Source organism: Phycodurus eques, chromosome 14, assembly GCF_024500275.1.
Source record: "Phycodurus eques isolate BA_2022a chromosome 14, UOR_Pequ_1.1, whole genome shotgun sequence".
Lineage (NCBI taxonomy): Eukaryota > Metazoa > Chordata > Actinopteri > Syngnathiformes > Syngnathidae > Phycodurus > Phycodurus eques.
This window is the reverse complement of record NC_084538.1, coordinates 8,027,364-8,044,220: the sequence shown is the minus strand read 5'-3', so window position 1 is coordinate 8,044,220 and position 16,857 is coordinate 8,027,364. Positions and strand designations below refer to the sequence as shown.

General features: G+C 40.8%; 1 protein-coding gene across 1 annotated transcript in view; it reads left to right on the top strand.

The window, feature by feature from the left end:
• The first annotated feature begins 833 nt into the window (after positions 1-833).
• Positions 834-16,857, top strand: part of pacrg (PARK2 co-regulated) — a 154,926-nt gene continuing 138,902 nt past the window's right edge. The window contains exon 1 of the mRNA XM_061697293.1: positions 834-915. Within this exon, the coding sequence (XP_061553277.1) occupies positions 847-915 (69 nt within the window). The 5' untranslated portion in view covers positions 834-846. The remainder of the gene's footprint in view (positions 916-16,857) is intronic.

The following is a 16,857-nucleotide window of genomic DNA, read 5'->3' as shown; positions in this document are numbered from 1 at the left end:
TCAATGCTCTGGATAAAGATGCGGCAGTCCACAGAGTCAGCCGAATCCCTCGAATACCACTCCTTTGTCTGCTCCAAGGTAAGAAATGTCAAAACGGATTTATTGGTTTAACGTTTAGGCCTATTTTGAAAATGCATACAAAAAAAACAACAACTAAGAAATAAACATTTGCAATATACATTTTATCCCATAGTGAAACACTTGGTACCGGTCCAAAAACGAGAAGGAGGAAATAAAACGCGTTGCAACGTTTACTAATGATGATTACTTCCAAGCTGGGTCACCTTCAGTTAAGTGCTCACCTTTTGTTGGGGAAAAAATAAATAAATAAAAAATGCTGACTTTTAATATGAGCTATTACATTCATTTAGCATGTGGAGTGATCCAACAAATCATTTGACCCGCCTTGTGTAAATGCTTGCATGCAAACACACTACAACTGCTTCGCCATACTGACCTGCCATGATTAAAATCATTAGGCAGAAATATAATAAATCATCCTTATGATTGCAGCAAAAAAATAAAAAATAAACAGGCTCTGTATATTAATTTGTATTGTGAGTGTGAAAACGCCACTGAATAATTAAGTGCAACCTATTATACACGTATTAACGCGGAGGACTCCTGTTGATTAACTGCAACACTTTTTTTGCTTTTTGTATTTTGTGGGTAGAGGTACTGCTTGGCCGGTTGCTATGGTAACAAGGCTTGCCGACGCACGCAGGCGCACAAGAGCGCTGCGACCACCGGTGGAGTCTGTAAAACGTTGCCGAGCAACCAAACAAACTATCTCAGCCAGAAAAAAAAAAAAAAAAAAAAAAGAAGAAAAATAGCCGACTTGTGGACATGTTGAGGAGTAAAGGAACGCCGCACGTTCAAGCGTTTACCGTTAAGGCTGCCATGAAGAACTCCGTGGTGAGTGACGTCGTCGTTTCATGTGGCTAATGACGTTAGCATTATTAGCCGTTAGCACTAGCCTGCACTAGTTCACCTGTTAAGCTTCAAGTGGAAGTAGACTTTTGAAGTGACGTTTTTCAGGGAAGGAAAAACAACATGCAGCTTGGAAGACGTACAAAAGGATGTTTAATCTCACCTTTCGGGCAACCTTGCCAACTGTGTTTATTCTCGATAATCAATCAGCCAATCAGAAGCTAGACTTTAGCCATTCATGCAAAAGAGACAATGGTAAAAATGAGGAAAAGCAGAATCATAATTGATCATATGATAGTGTTACTCCTGTAAATAACATTTGAGGATAAATTAAAGCTCACATAAGATGGTAGTGACTGCATATAATGAAGGTAAGCAGCGTTCTTTCCTCTCAAGATGGAAAATGCCTTCTTGTTGCTTGCTCATAAATTGCGTATATCTCCAAATGCGATTTTATTTGGGGACTAACAATGATTTTCCATCGTGTTTCAGCTAAGACAATGAAAAAACAAACATAGTGGAGATGCATGCAACGACATTATTCTTTCTGAAGACCAATTAAAATGGTGTAAAATCAGTGTTTGAGAATATATATATATATATATATATATATATATATGTGTGTGTGTGTGTGTGTGTGTGTGTGTGTGTGTGTGTGTGTGTGTTTGGAGGATTTGGTTTAATATGCAATACAGCAGGGATTTTCAATGTCACCCCCAAAATTGTACCTTTTGAAGCCACATGCAGAAGAAAATGCAAATATTTGCGCTAACACTTTGGAGCGGTTGCATTAACATGAAAGGGTACAGAGTGGTTGGTGTACGGTGCACATGATTGGAGTATTTACATATCTGGGCCACATGCTATAATCTCACGTCACATAATTTCTCATCCACGGAAGCTTGATCAAAAGGAGCTTTTTTTGTGTGTACTTAGTTTCCATTCAGGTGACCCTTGTTTGTGGGTCCACGGTTGAGCGTGTCAAAATTGAGCTCTTCTCCTGGTAAAAGTCTGACTCCTTTTCCACATGAATTCCCTCATAGACAAGTATGAGTGTCAGGCTCCTTGACATTGCTTCCAAGCCATTTTACTTGTCGTCATTCATCTTTTTATGGTGACAAAGTCATGGGCACTCAAATTTGCGATAGGCTACAAAATGGTACTGTGTTGCGCTCTGTTATATATGACATAAATATATACTGTATATGAACAAAATTTGAGCAAGCTCGCGATCAAACCATCATGTCACCAACCTTCATTTATGCTCGTTATTGAAGCATACACAGGGAGTCCGCTAACCTTTGTTCCTGGCTTGGTTACGTGACCTTCCGCATATAGTCGAAGCAACGAGCAAGAGAAATTGTGACGTTAATTTCGGGCGACAGCAGAGGTTGATATTGTCCAACATGGCTTCCTCCTGAGATGGATGGAGATTTATTAATAATTCTGTTTCATTCTTATTCCATGAACGCAAGATGAATCACAATACCTTGACTTGACTAGTGCTGGCACATACAAAATGTTCTTGCAGAAAAAAAAAAAAAGGGAGTTTAGTTCCCACTTAAAGTTGTGTGGGACGAATCATAAACGATGACGGTTTAAAGCTAAAGGAGAACTCAACTTAAAAAAATATATATAACACAAGAATATGTTGTATGTGCCACCAGTAGGCTAAACACACTATTCTGATTGATATTGCATTCATGGAATAAGAATTAAACAGATTCATTCATACATTTTCATCCATGTCAGGGGCATTTTTAGAAATCCCACTGTTTTGTTCACACAAACATAAACAAATGTTATATTTTTGTGTTTTACAGATAAAACAAAATGAATACTTTTCAATTTAGATCTGTAGCCACAGACTGAGACAAATTCTTTCTGCGCCACGCTACACAAACAAAAGTGGAGCGGGAAAAGCTCATGCACATTTGCGCCATGTTTGATCACGTGAATATGCTCAAGGCTGATCACCGTAATCAACCTGAAATGTATCTCAATCATATAATCGCCTAGGACATACAATACAGAGAAGACACATTTTCTTCTCTGTAACTGTATTCTAATCAGAGAGCAGTAGCAGAGAGCCAACAGGAATTTTAACAGGGAGTCAGCGGGAACAGACTTAGGAAATCACTCCAAAATGAGCACAATGAGGATTATCGAACAGTTTATGAACTATATCAAATACATGCTGTATGCTGAGCAGTACTTTATTCAATGCATTCTGAGAAAAAGATGTTTGATAGAAACAAAGCAGCTGCTTAAAACTGACTTGTGTGTTGAATAAAATAAAAGTATCACCCTTTTTTTTTTTTTTTTTTTTTTTGTGATTGTCGTGAACAAATTTATTATCAAAAGCCTTCAACAGGAAGGCCCTCACAAAGTCCTTCGATATTCACCATCTCCTGTGAGGATCTGCCACTTGTGCAACTTGATTAATGCTTATGCACTAAGGGCTAAATCCTGCGGGGAAAAAAAAGTTTTTCAGGGGCTTGCTCCTCATACCTGCCGCCCCTGTGTTGTTTCCCTCCCTTGTGGTTGCTGACATATCGCCGTGGAGAGGGCAGCTTTGCGGCGAGCTGTGATTTGTAGGTTACGACAGGGCCATTTCAAGCCTTGAAAGGCTACGGGGACTTGAAGCATAGGCTTATTATACTTTAAAGTATTTGTGGCCATAGAAATTGAATCACTAACACCGGCCACAGAAAGTCTTAGCCATTTTTTCCCAGTGATTCATCCCCTATGTATTCACAGAAAAAAAGAAGAAACCGATGCAGTTTATATTCCAGGGGGAGGTCGTCACCCTGTGTTGCAGACAGTGTGAGGAACGAAGCCGTTATTCACTGTGCCAGTGGCTTCTTCTACCAAGGTGGTAGAAATAACAGCAGGTTGGGGGTGTCAGTGCAAACACCTGCATAGTGTTACAGTGGTAGAAAAAAAGTCTACACACATCTGTTCAAAATGCCAGGTTTTTGTGATTAAAAAAAAAAAAGGCCAAAATAAACAATTTCAAAACTTTTTCCACTATTGATGTGACCTATGACCCGTACAACTCGACTAAAAAAATTGAAAGCTTCTACAGAGGGGAGCTAAATAATAATGATAATGATAATAATTAAACACCTAAGACAATGTGGTTGCACATACTCTTAAAACTGGCTGTGATCAGAATTACCATAATTATACGCTCTCAAGTATAATACTCACCCCAAAAATCAGGAATTCCCTTCTACTTATGTATAATATTCACCATCGATTTACTGGTATCCATGCTCAAAAGATGAAGTATTATCTATATTTTATTAGGTTTTTCAAAGAAATTCTCTGCTGTGTGCGTACACAGACGTTCGTGTTGCTATCTCACCATGCATTTCTCAAGTTCTCTTGTTAGCAAAGAACAAAGACGGTGATCAAGTGTTGAAAATAGTACAGTTTTACAGCTGCGACAGAGTGCCATGTCGGCCCTGTCCTGCGATGATGACTAGGCAGGTACAAAGCAGTCAGCATGGAGCGATGGCTGACTAGGGAAAGAGTGATGTTCTCGTTGCGGTGCTTTTTATCCCGCACGAGTGCTCCCCTCGGAGTCCACAGCGTTGGATGAATCAAGTCATTGGTTAATAGTGGGTGTGTAGTCCACCGGGCAATGTTTTTGTTTTGCTGGCCGTTGTGTTGGAATTCTGGCGATACTATCAGCTAGCAGCTGCAGGAGCTAGCCATGGGAGCTAGGAGAAGGAGCTAGCTAGCTTCTGTAGTGACATGGAGTAGCGATCCAAGAAGGAAGTTCTGAGTAGAACATCTTAAAGGTAGCCAACCGGAGGCCGCGTTGTGTTGGAAAATTAGCAGTAATTGACCAGATATATAGGAAAAAAAGTACTGTAGATAGCAAGTGGCGTCCCTCCAACAAAACACAAACACGCACACACGTCCGTCTGTGTGTACATGATATGCTGGCACCCGCGAGGACGTCATGATTCTCAAGTGAGCAACAAAAAGTTCCAGTATAATATATACACATTTGTAACATTAGACATTACTGGTATGTCATATTGGAATGAAAGTACACCTTTTTCACAACCCATAGGTATTGGTATATGTTTACCTTAAAAACATGTTATATATATTTTAAATCGAAAAATAGCACTCTATAATATTGTACTCGATAAAAACATACCTGTACATCAGTGACATACTGTAATTAAGTAGGATGTAAAGAGTTACTCACAATTACTTTTCGTCTCACGTTTTGCTGAAATTCAGTGGACGTTGTGGTGCTTCTGTTGTGTGCGCTCTGCCTACCTGGGGGCAGTATAATATAGACATAAGGATATACATGGAACCGGTCACAACTGCTCAGTAAGCCGCAGTAATATTATCTGTAGTACTTCTTCGAAGAGGATAAGGAATACAGTCATGGGAAAAAAAATGATACCCTTGTTGCTTCAATTTCTTGTTAATTTTATTGCCTGATACCACCGAAGGTATATTGCCTGAAGAATTCAATGAATGCGACAAAATTGTAGCTGATTCCATAGTACTTTATATCCTGTTTGACATGCTTAAGCTTTATTGTATTCCCACTGATTTTGGTTATCAAGAATACCATGTAAAGCTCTTAAACTTCGTTTTCATCATTGATCGAAAATAAGAGTAGGCTGAAGCACAATGCTTATTCTTGCCTATCCTTTACAATACTCTGAAAACACCCAGATATACAAAAGAAAGAAAAAGTATTTTAAGATGAGAAAAAAGATTTACTATAATGTATAATACCTGAGTAGCTATAAATTAGTCGTGTTAAAAAGGTTAAATTATCATCATGTCTGGCATTACAGTTACTGTCAATTAATGTAAAAAAAAAAAAAGAAAAACGTTAATAAAAATCCAAATTACAAGCATGTTTTCGACCTTATTTAGCAGAAGACGCAGCATTTGTCTACCATTGTCCTCAACGCAGAATAAGTAGGCAACAACAGTGTGTGATTTGACATCCAACAATGAGATGGTTAGCTGCATGATGATGTCAACTTCTGGTGTGAAGTATGACATTTTTGTTGGACAGCGCCATGTTAGGTGTTAATCTTCACCCTCATGATGCCCTTACATCAGTTACTACCTCTGAATGCAGAAAATTGCCGGGTCTACTTTATCCCCTTGTTCTGTCGGTCCTATTTATTCAGAACAGCAACCCCCAAAAATTGTGGAAAAATGAACTAGTTTTCAATGAGCTTTTGAAGGATTTCAATTATTATTTTTTTGTTAACTGGGGCCCTAAAAAGACAACAAAGCCTCAATACTTCAACATTTGTATGACAAGGCTCATGTATAACCCTCAGTCTCCCCCCACCAGGTGTCAACATATAGATTAGCGTTTAATTGCTGGTGTGCAATTAAACGCTGGACCACTGTCTCAATACGTTTGTGACCTTTTCCATAGTTGCGGAAAACCCAATTCGTAAAAATACTGTGGAGAAATGTGCCGTAGCGTGACCTCTTACAGAGAGCTTGGCTGATTGTGTCTTATTGTGTTTGCTTTCCTCAGAGCTCTCCGGACAATTACACTGGCCTTTGTGTTTATTCCATTCTCCTTGAAGGCCTTATAGCCTGCATTCTAATTGAATGTATTTTAATGGAGAATGTTTATTGCCCCTCGCAGAGCCTTTATTTTCGGCTCTGGAGTTAATTAGCCCCATGTCATGTGCTAACCAACGCAGAGGACGTGTTGACCTATGCGTCATCAAGGAGCTTGTCAGTCTTGAATCGGATCACATGGGAGCCATCAGTGTGTTTGCTCTTACTTTAGAGTCTCTGTAAGGTATTTTGATGATGACAATGACCTTGAAATCAATTTGCTTAATATGGTGTCAGCTAATGGGGTCTTATTGCGCTTAAGGGGGATTGGTGTTAGAAGCCAAGTAATTATGCTGAGCAGTCCATTTTATTTCCATTTTTAGGCATATGTTTCATGCAACAAAGGCTGGCTTTAAAACACAGCTCTATCCAACTACCCAATTCCGATTTATGGCCTGTATCCGATTATTATTACTTTCAAGTGACCCGTATCCAATAATACTGTTTACATTTTCGGAACCGCTGGGAACAACCTACATGTGAACACGTTTTAAAAGCATGTTAGCAACTACAGGGGCTCCTGGGTTTACAACGGTAGCGACATATGACGTTTGGAAGTTACGATCTAATTTGTGCAGCGGTGTAAGAACACGGTGTCACTTGGCACAAGAAGGCTGCTGTAATTGTTTTTATTTAATTGTTTTATATTAATGGTTTGTGTTTTTCACACAAATATTTACTGTTATTATGTCTTCACCACAGCATTAGTGTAGGTTACTGATATACTACAGTCTGTTTCAACTTACGTGCAATTTCGGGTTGAGTCGCTGCTGTAGGAATGGAACTCCGTCGTAAACCCAGGACCCTTTGTACATGCTGATGAGGACAAGCACCCAAGAAAATGGATGGATGGATGTTCCACGAAGCTCTAATATACCATATTTAGACCACATACAGTATAATGGTCTAAGCGTTTACTGTTATTTTGATTTACCCAAGTGTTTTATATTTTAATTAGCACAGCTGTAATGTTTGGGTAGATTGATATTGATCGGCGTATTTTGATGACATCAGGCTTGCATTGAGTAAAAATCTGATCTGTTTGTATACGCTTATTCAATTATATTTTTTTCATACAAATTTGGAAGAGGCCAGATTTGAAGCTGAGGATATCTGATTCAGTGCAAAAAATCTGAATTGTGCCACTTGACCCTTTTAGTGTCTCTCCAGGCTAAGAAACACAGCAGAACTACTGTTGAGTTTGCATGGTGTCAAATGTGTCACAATGGGGATAAAGCACTTTAAGAGAATCCTATTATCGTGTAGCCTATGCCTGATATGTACACTTAATTATAACAACACACGACTGACAACCTTGTTCATGAAAGACCATAATAGGCATACCTTCTGCACTGTATTTCGTCTTTGTCAAGACAATTTGCTGGTATTTTGTCTTGACGTTCAGATTTGTTCCACTCGATGTAGTAAACAATTTAGTCAACGTTAATATGCTGGACCCACTTGACAGTGTTTGTATTGTGATTAATTAAGTCAGTTTTCATCAAACGTAATTTCACTTTGTTCCATACTATTAATATGTAGCACATGCTCCTCTCCCTCTCTATATGCAGATGCCAGAGCACTTCAGCGGCACATCTCACCACTTGGCAGCACTTGATAATACCTTCAGGCAGATTTCTTTTTTTATGTGTGTGTTAATACATTGGCAGGGCACCCAATGGATCAATCAGAAATGCTAAAACCGCTACAAACTTTTCTCTAACAACATTCTTCATAATCGTTCACAGGTCCATTATTGTTATGGCGGTATGCATTGCTGACATTTTTGCTGCTTTGTTAGGATCAGTTTACACTCCGTGCCCCATTTACAATCACCTTGCTGTTGACCAGTGACCAGTCCAAGGTGTAGTTTGCCCTTCACCCTTAGTCAGCAAGGATATGTTCCACCCACCCAGTACCGTGATCCTTAACAAGATGAGTGCTATAGAAAATGGCTGTATGGTAGAATGCATTACAACAGACCATCTGAAGCTCATTGACCTCAATCAGTATGACTTACTTGTCGTCACTATAGAAGATGGGATCCTTTTGAGTGTTGAATGCCAGACAACCAATAGCAGAAAAATCAATATATCTGAGAAACACACTTTGACATTGAGTCACAACGTGCCAAATGGTGGCCTTTGTCATCCTAACTATGCAGACCTGTTCAAATGACTGTGAATGCAATCATATGAGGTTGAACTTTGGAATTTTGTGAATCGGCGCAGAGACAAATGCAGGATTTAATTACAGAAATATTGTAAATCACATTTTGAAAATAAATTCTACAGGACATTCCTTATACTATAATTTCCTTAACATCAGTGATGATTGTTGGTGTCAGATGACAAGCTCATTCGTCCACTTCATGACAAAACATTTATGAATGTGATCTATGCATCCCTTTTTCTATACCGCTTCTCCTGTTGAGGGTCATGGGGAGCTGGAGTCTATCCCAACTGACTTTGGGCAACCCTGAACTAGTCACCAGTCAATAACAGGGCACATAGAGAGGGATATAACCATTCATACTCAATGCGAAATGAAACCATGCTGCCTGCACACAAGTCAACTTCCACACCATCAGTGACTCCGGGAACTGTTGTTTTGTGAAGACGGCAATTACAGCACACTCCACATTGCCGAAGCGATTTCTGCAAATTCAGAATCAGCGATAGGATCCTGGACTATATAAAGTATGCTGAAAGGAGCCTCGCCTCAAGACGGTAGGAAAGGGAAAAGGCTGCGAGACACGAGTACACAGAATCCTGTCGGAAACGTTCTACATCACGGCCTGGCATCTTTTTAGTTTCAACTACCTCTACTCATTACCTCCGCTGTCCGGAAACATTGACGCAAATTCTCCTTACAAGTGTTTGATCAACACAGCTCACCATGGCAGGAGGAGACAGGCAACCTGCTCCTGACTCATTCTCTCTCCGCACATTTATTCACGTTCTTTCCTCTGCTACTTTTGTCTCCCTCACAAATTGACTATTTGCCTCAATTCTCTTCCTTTCAGGTAAAGGAGAACAAAGGGAGAGATGAAGTAACCTCTTGGACCCGATCTGCGGCGAATGCCTGGTCTTAGACATGGCTTTGTATGTCCTTCTGAAGGCCGTCATCTCTCCCTTTTGATTCCAGCCAAGTGCTTCAGCATTGTGGCAGACGCTCACCGCTCCATCTGCCACTCTTGACACGCATTTCTTTTGGTCTTGTCAAACCTAACTGACGTTGCCTGGCCTGTCTGTCTGACTGCCTCTGCGAGGTTGTGACACAGATGCTGACGTGGGTGCTAATGCAAGAAAATGTGTCAGACTTATTTTTTATATGCGAGAATATAAAATCACTTTTTTTTTTTTTTTTTTAGGTTGGCTTAGCCATTCCCCATTTACATTTTAGTAGATGCTCTGCCAGTGAGAGATTTATTGAGGAGTATGAGGGGTCAGTGTCACATTGACAATTCCTCCAAGATAGAAGATTAAAAGAAAAATCCATCCCAAGGAGAGCTGAATCCAATTTATCATGAGCAAATTAGGTTAAATTTGGGTATGAGTATTGGAAAGTGAATATGATTCAGAAGAGGAAGAATGATGCAACACTCTTCTTAACTTTTTTACTTTCATGATTCATGGATGTTGCTTTTCAAACACAACTTCATTAAAGTTTGCTTTCATACACAAGATAACGTCCTGCGATAACATTGTTAAATGACGTCAGTGCCAGCGCATGAAGTACTTGTCGGACGAATACTGATGAGGCCAGGTGAAATTAGCAGTTAATGCATTGTGGAATCCACTTACACAGGGGCAGAATCCCACCTCTGTTATGGCTCAGATATTATCTCCAAAGATGGCAAATTCTCGGGGGGATTTTGTCTTCCAATTCCATGTCCCTGCCATTTAAACAAAATAGCAGCACGGAAGCCAGACAAATTACGGTTGATTATTGATTGTTGGGAATTGGCTATTAATTTGATTGCGTCTTGAACCATCCATCCATCCAGCCGTCCATCCATTTTCCATGCCCGCTTTTCCTCACTAGCGTTGTGGGTGTGCTGGAGCCTATCCCAGCTGACTTTGGGCGAGAGGCGGGGTACACCCAGAACTGGATGCCATCCAATTGTAGGGTATAAATAACCATTTACACTCACATGCACACACCTAAGGACAATTTAGAATCTTCAATTACCGTAATATGCATGTTTTGGGAATGTGGAAGGAAACCGGAGTGCCCGGAGAAAGCCCACTCAGGCACAGGGAGAACATGCAAACTTCGCACAGGAAGGCCAGAGCCTAGATTCGAACTCACAACCTCAGAACTGCGAGATGTCTTGAAACAATTGGAGACGGGTACGCATGCAGTGTGGAGTCACCTCCATACCTCTCTGCTCACGTGGCGAGATTGTAGTTTTCAAATAATATGGACTAGTCACTGGTATATCTCGTTATTATGCAAGTTTATTTTTAAATGTCGACAGCTTATGTTAATAAATAACAATATCAAGTCGCGGGTAAGTGTTTTAGCTAATGTTAGCAGCTGAGGTGCGGTTGATTCGGTGACAACAACACAGTGTCAGTTATGGGAGGTTGAGTTACACCCTCAAAGCACTTTGCTATAGCACAACCAGGGGTGTAGCACCAGATTAGATTCTGGGCCCCCATACAGCACCCTCATGGAGGCCCCCCTCCAAAAATATTTCTCAACGCATATTTGTCCCCCATTTCGACACCCCTGAGCACAACTCTGCATTATTCGGCTCAATTAGACAACTGGCATGGAAATATGAGTTCAGAATAGTCAGAGATAATTTATTTGATTCGTTGATTGGTATTCTTCCTGTAGGCAAGTAAGGAAATGCAGTCAAATAGGTTTCTGTCAATTGTGTATCATGTCAAACATAAAAATGTGCTACCTGCTATACATCGGATCGACTTGTGCTCATTCACACAGTCTTGATTTATTCGTGTCATTAGAGGTGTGGGATAGAAGAGGAGGCTAACAAAGGCTCATACAAATAGTCTAGACACTTCTTTCACTGTCAGAACATTGGCAATCTGCAATGTATTGCAAATAGTTGCACACGGGGGAGGCTTGATTGAATAGATGGATGGCTAGATAGATGAATTGGAGGAGCAGGGATTGATGACACCAGCGCAAACCTGCAGTGACCTTGACATGCATGCCTCTCCCTGGATTAATCAGATCAAAAAGCTGCCAGTTCTTGGCACAAAGTGCACCGAGCACATTTTTGCCGAAGCTTGTTTGTATTTGTTAGTTAGTGCATCTCGATGTGTCTCTCCTCGCTTGTGCTAAAAGCAAGAGGTACAACAACAACAAGCACAGTTTGGCGTCTTATCCATTGGAGAGACTTTCTGTTTTTCAAAGCATCCAGGAAGCTAAAATTGTAGATTTCTTTTTTTTCTTCATCTGTCGGGATAATCTGAAGGGTGGATCATCATTTAGAGCATGATCTCTGCAGGTGGTCCTAACAACAAAGCCCTTTTTCATAAAGTGTACTGTATTTCCTGGAACACCCCCTACTGGGAGCTGTGCCACTAGTTTTGGATCCAGACGCATTTGATGTCACATTCAAATGAGCAAAAGCAGATTTGTATGTTTTGGTTGCTTGCATTGCATTGGATTTTCTTGTAGTTTTATCCTTACAATTTCCAAACCAAATCAGCCTGTCTGCCTTGTTGTTATAACCAATGGGATGAATTAGTAGTCTGAGCATTGTGAGCATCCAAAAGTAGACAGTCTTTGGTTTTATTGTTCTGGAAGACATCAAGGCCTTCAAACTGTTAAGCCTGAATCTGATTTGGGTCATTTCTCGCTTGATTGAATGTAGTCTAAACAGCAGAAATGACCTGAAGTCACATCCAAACCACTTGAGAATGTACTTAAAGTTGATGTGAACTATGGATGTTGAGCTAAATCCAGGCAAACCTCTGTTAAGGTACAACTCTCCCAGGGAGCATTATTGTGCTCAATAGGTCACTGGCATAGAAAAATAACATTTAGAGAGAGATTAATGGATTCATTGATCATTCATTTTCTCAGTAGTATATAAAGGTAATGCACTCAAACGCCCATCAATTGTTGTCGCGTAAACACAGCTGATTAGGAAAAACAACTTTTGACCATATCGACATCGAAAACACAAAACACAGTTTTCGCTTGATATTCCAACCTGAAAAAAAAGCATGGCTGGGTGTTGTATTAGTGTTTTCCCCACCATTTCTACTTTTATGTTTGTAATATCTGTTGTCACCTTGTATATGTTGGAAGACCAACTCGAGCAATGGAGTAATGAGCAAAGAACAGCCGGGAGAAGCGTCTCATGTCACCATTCGACTGAGTGCAATAACTCGGGGCTTGCCATCGTTCCGGGAGGCTTGACGAACCGCTGGACATCCGTGTAAACAGGGCGTTCAAAGTGAAGTGAGCGGCGTGGGGGCCATAGATGACAGATGGCGAACTCAGCTTTACTAAGACTAGGAGGCAGCGCCGGGTGAGTTACGCCACAATTTGTGAATGGATTGTCGATGCCTGTTCGAGCTTTCGCACGGCAACGAGACTGACTCAAACCTGCCGTGTTTGAATGAGAACTTGCCCAGCTGTTCATTTCGGACACAGAAGATGAGGAGTTTGATGGATTTGTGGATGAGGATTGATCAAAAAATTACAGTACATTGTTAAATACTTCGAAAAAGTACAACCGAACTCCGTTTTGCTCCCGCTGCCTTTTTAAAAGCATTGTTTTAGCGTGCATGCATGCTACCGTATGTTATAAGGTAGCGTGTGTTTTACCATGCCTGCACCCAATAATACGGTGCGCCTTATGTATCAGAATCAGAATCAGAATCATCTTTATTTGTATAGTATGTCCAAAACACACAAGGAATTTGTCTCCAGTAGTTGGAGCCGCTCTAGTACAACAGACAGTCAATTTACAGAACACTTTGGGGACATAAAGACATTGACAAAAAACAATTGTGCAAAAAGATGCAGAGTCCTCTAGCACTTAGAGCAGTTCGAACGACTAATATTGCAATAGTCCGGTTCAATGACCATTGTGCAGAGGGCGCTGAGACTTCAAGGAGAGTATGCGGTTTAAAGTGACGAGTAGTGCGATCATCTGGGACGATGTTGGTTGTGCAAATGTTACAGATACTCCTCAATCAGTGTGTGCCTTTTAATACGGTGCGCCCTATGGTGGTGAAAATACGGTACCATTGTGAATTTGTTGCAAACAGATTAGCCTCTGCTCCTAGATATTCACATTTTTAAAGAAAGCATATTACATATTGTGTCATACAAGATACAATGTGTCTGTGTATACGAGCAGAGCTGGGATGTAACCTTCAGTGTAGGTCTGGCCAAGTTTGATTTAAGTAAAAGGTCACATTTCAGATGTACTCCTCCGCTCTCTCTGAAGGCAAACCTTCAGCATAATTTCCAACAGAGAAGCCTTCAAGGCACCAACGCCGAGTCCTAGGAATAGAAAGTCATATTGTATACGTGACTGGACACTGGCCTGGAGTTCATTTTGCAATACCCACCCAACCACTGGATAATATTCTTGAGTTTTAGGAACTGGTAATGACTGTTAATGATGCTTTGCAAGTATGAAATGTATATATTAATTCAGACCTAATAAATCAGACTTGGCTGTATAAGTGGACGTGGTGTATATTTTCCCAAAAAGTCTACAGCCTCCTTATCCAAATCAACACCGAGCCTCCTTCTCAGGCAAATATTGCTGTCACATACTGCAGGAACATTAATATTCTAACAGGCAGTGTGGCCATAACTTAAACGCAGTTATGATGATGTTTATTGACGAGATGCTACTTATTTAGAGAATGAAATTCGTTAGAGCGTGTAAATTATTATTATTATTTTCCTCCCCTTTGCCGGAGTAGAAGTGTCAAGTGCAGCAGGTCAGAGATTTAGTTTTTCTGGTGTGTCTCATTAATTTCATGGCCCAGCGTAGTGTTTTAATACCCCGCGGTGTTGTTACTGCTTAGGACTGGAAAGACAATGCACTGCATCACTGCTCTCTCTAACAGTCACGACTTGAGATTGTGCTACTTTCTTTCTTTCTTGACCACACATGCATACAGTGGGTATGGAAAGTATTCAGACCCCCTTAAAATTTTCACTCTTTGTTATATTGCAGCCATTTAATAAAATCATTTAAGTTCATTTGCCCCCCTCATTAATGTACACACAGCACCCCATATTGCCAGAAAAAAAAGGAATTGTTGAAATTGTTGCAGATTTATTAAAAAAGAAAAAACTGAAATATCACACAGCCATAAGTATTCAGACCTTTTGCTCAGTATTCAGTAGAAGCACCCTTTTGAGCTAATACAACCATGAGTCTTTTTGGGAATGGTTCAACATGTTTATTTATTTCTCACTATCTTGGAGTCCTTTAGGTGTTTTTTAGCACACTCCATGTGGGCTTTCATGTGTCTTGCACTGAAGAGAGGTTTCCATCGGGCCACTCTGCCATAAAGCCCCGACTGGTGGAGTGCTGCAGTGATGGTTGACTTTCTAGAACTTTCTCCCATCTCCCGACTGCGCCTCTGGAGATCAGCCACAGTGATCTTTGGGTTCTTCTTTACCTCTCTCACAAAGGTTCTTCTCCCCCAATTGCTCAGTTTGCCCAAAACGACCGGCTCTGGTCCTCCCAAACGTTTTCCATTTAAGGATTATGAAGGCCACTGTGATCTTAGGAATCTTAAGTGCAGCAAAAAAAAATGTTGTAACCGTGGCCAGATCTGTGCTGTGCCACAATTCTGCCTCTGATTCTCATTTGCTCAGACATGCACTGTGAGCTGTAAGGTCTTATATAGGCAGGGGTGTGACTTTCCTAAATCAAGTCCAATCAGTATAATCAATGGACAGCACCCAAGTTAAATATATGAGTGTCACAGCAAAGGGTCTCAATACTTATGACTGTGTGATATTTCAGTTTTTCTTTTTTAATAAATCTGCAAACATTTGAACAATTCCGATTTTTTTTCTGTCAATACGGGGTGCTGCGTGTACATTAAAGAGGAAAAAAATGAACTTAAATGATTTTAGCAAATGGCTGGAATATAACAAAGAGTTAACAATTTAAGGGGGTCTGAATACTTTCCGTACCCACTGTACATGCACCCTACTGTTCATGGCTCTGTGTACAACACCACATAGGTTTAAAAACCAATTTTGCAAGCATTGTAAAACAAGACAAATTGTAAGAGCACTTCAGCAACCAAAGGTGTCAGAACATCAACATGGTGGAGTGACCACATGTCATGAAAGATGCCATCTCTACATTACGGAAAATCTTCTTGAATACTGTGCACCGAATTCATTTACAACATGCAGTACGACCCCACACTCAAATTAATCTGAGAGACTGGTGTTACATAATTCGGTAGGTGCTATTGATTTGGTTGGCAACTCAACTGGGTTTTACAGTTCATTTTTAATTCCTGTGTGTGTACAAACAACTCCCCCCCCCCCCCCCCCCCCCCCCCCCCGATGGATTAAAAAAAATCCAGTTGTTTGGATTTGACTTGAAGTGAGTGGAGAACACCTTTTCGAGTGTTATCTCTACCTTAAGTTTCTCCATATGTTTCTCCTCCTCATTGAGTCAGTCCATGTGCTTCTCCATTTGCTGTCCAAGTAGTAGGAACTAATATAGTATTCCCTCCTTCCTCTTTCACGCGAGCTGATTCACTGCATGCCATCATCTCTACTGTGGTTTGGCGATGTGAGTCAGCCAATGGGGCTCTGTAAGCACACGACTGCCCTGCTGCCTATCTGATAAGTGGGCCACACAGAAAAGATAGAACATACTGAGGGCATTTTCAGTCTCTCTTGCTCATTCCTGTGCTACATTGCACACTACGCTAGTCTTTTTAAAACACTACATATAGTTCTTCCTATCGCACCATGTCTTCGCTATTCAGAAGGATGGTGTTAAACTGTACAGAGGAGATGGGGAAACGGGGTGTTCTGCAAGCCTTGAAGCGCTGGTGTTTTTCTTTCAAGCAATCCTTCTTTCAAGGTCTTCAATAGCAGGTAGCTGTCAGCTGTTTCATCCTTGTGCCTTTGTAGTGACACCGGGCGCGATGGTGTCGCTGCGTTGCATTGTCGCCACTTTTCACAGCCAACGGCGCTGCTGCCCTTGTGCTTGTGTGCGCGATATTGTTGATCCAAAAGCCTCTGACACAGTAACAACTGCAAAAGTGCTCCCCCTGTTTTGTCCGGCCTTGTGATCGCTGC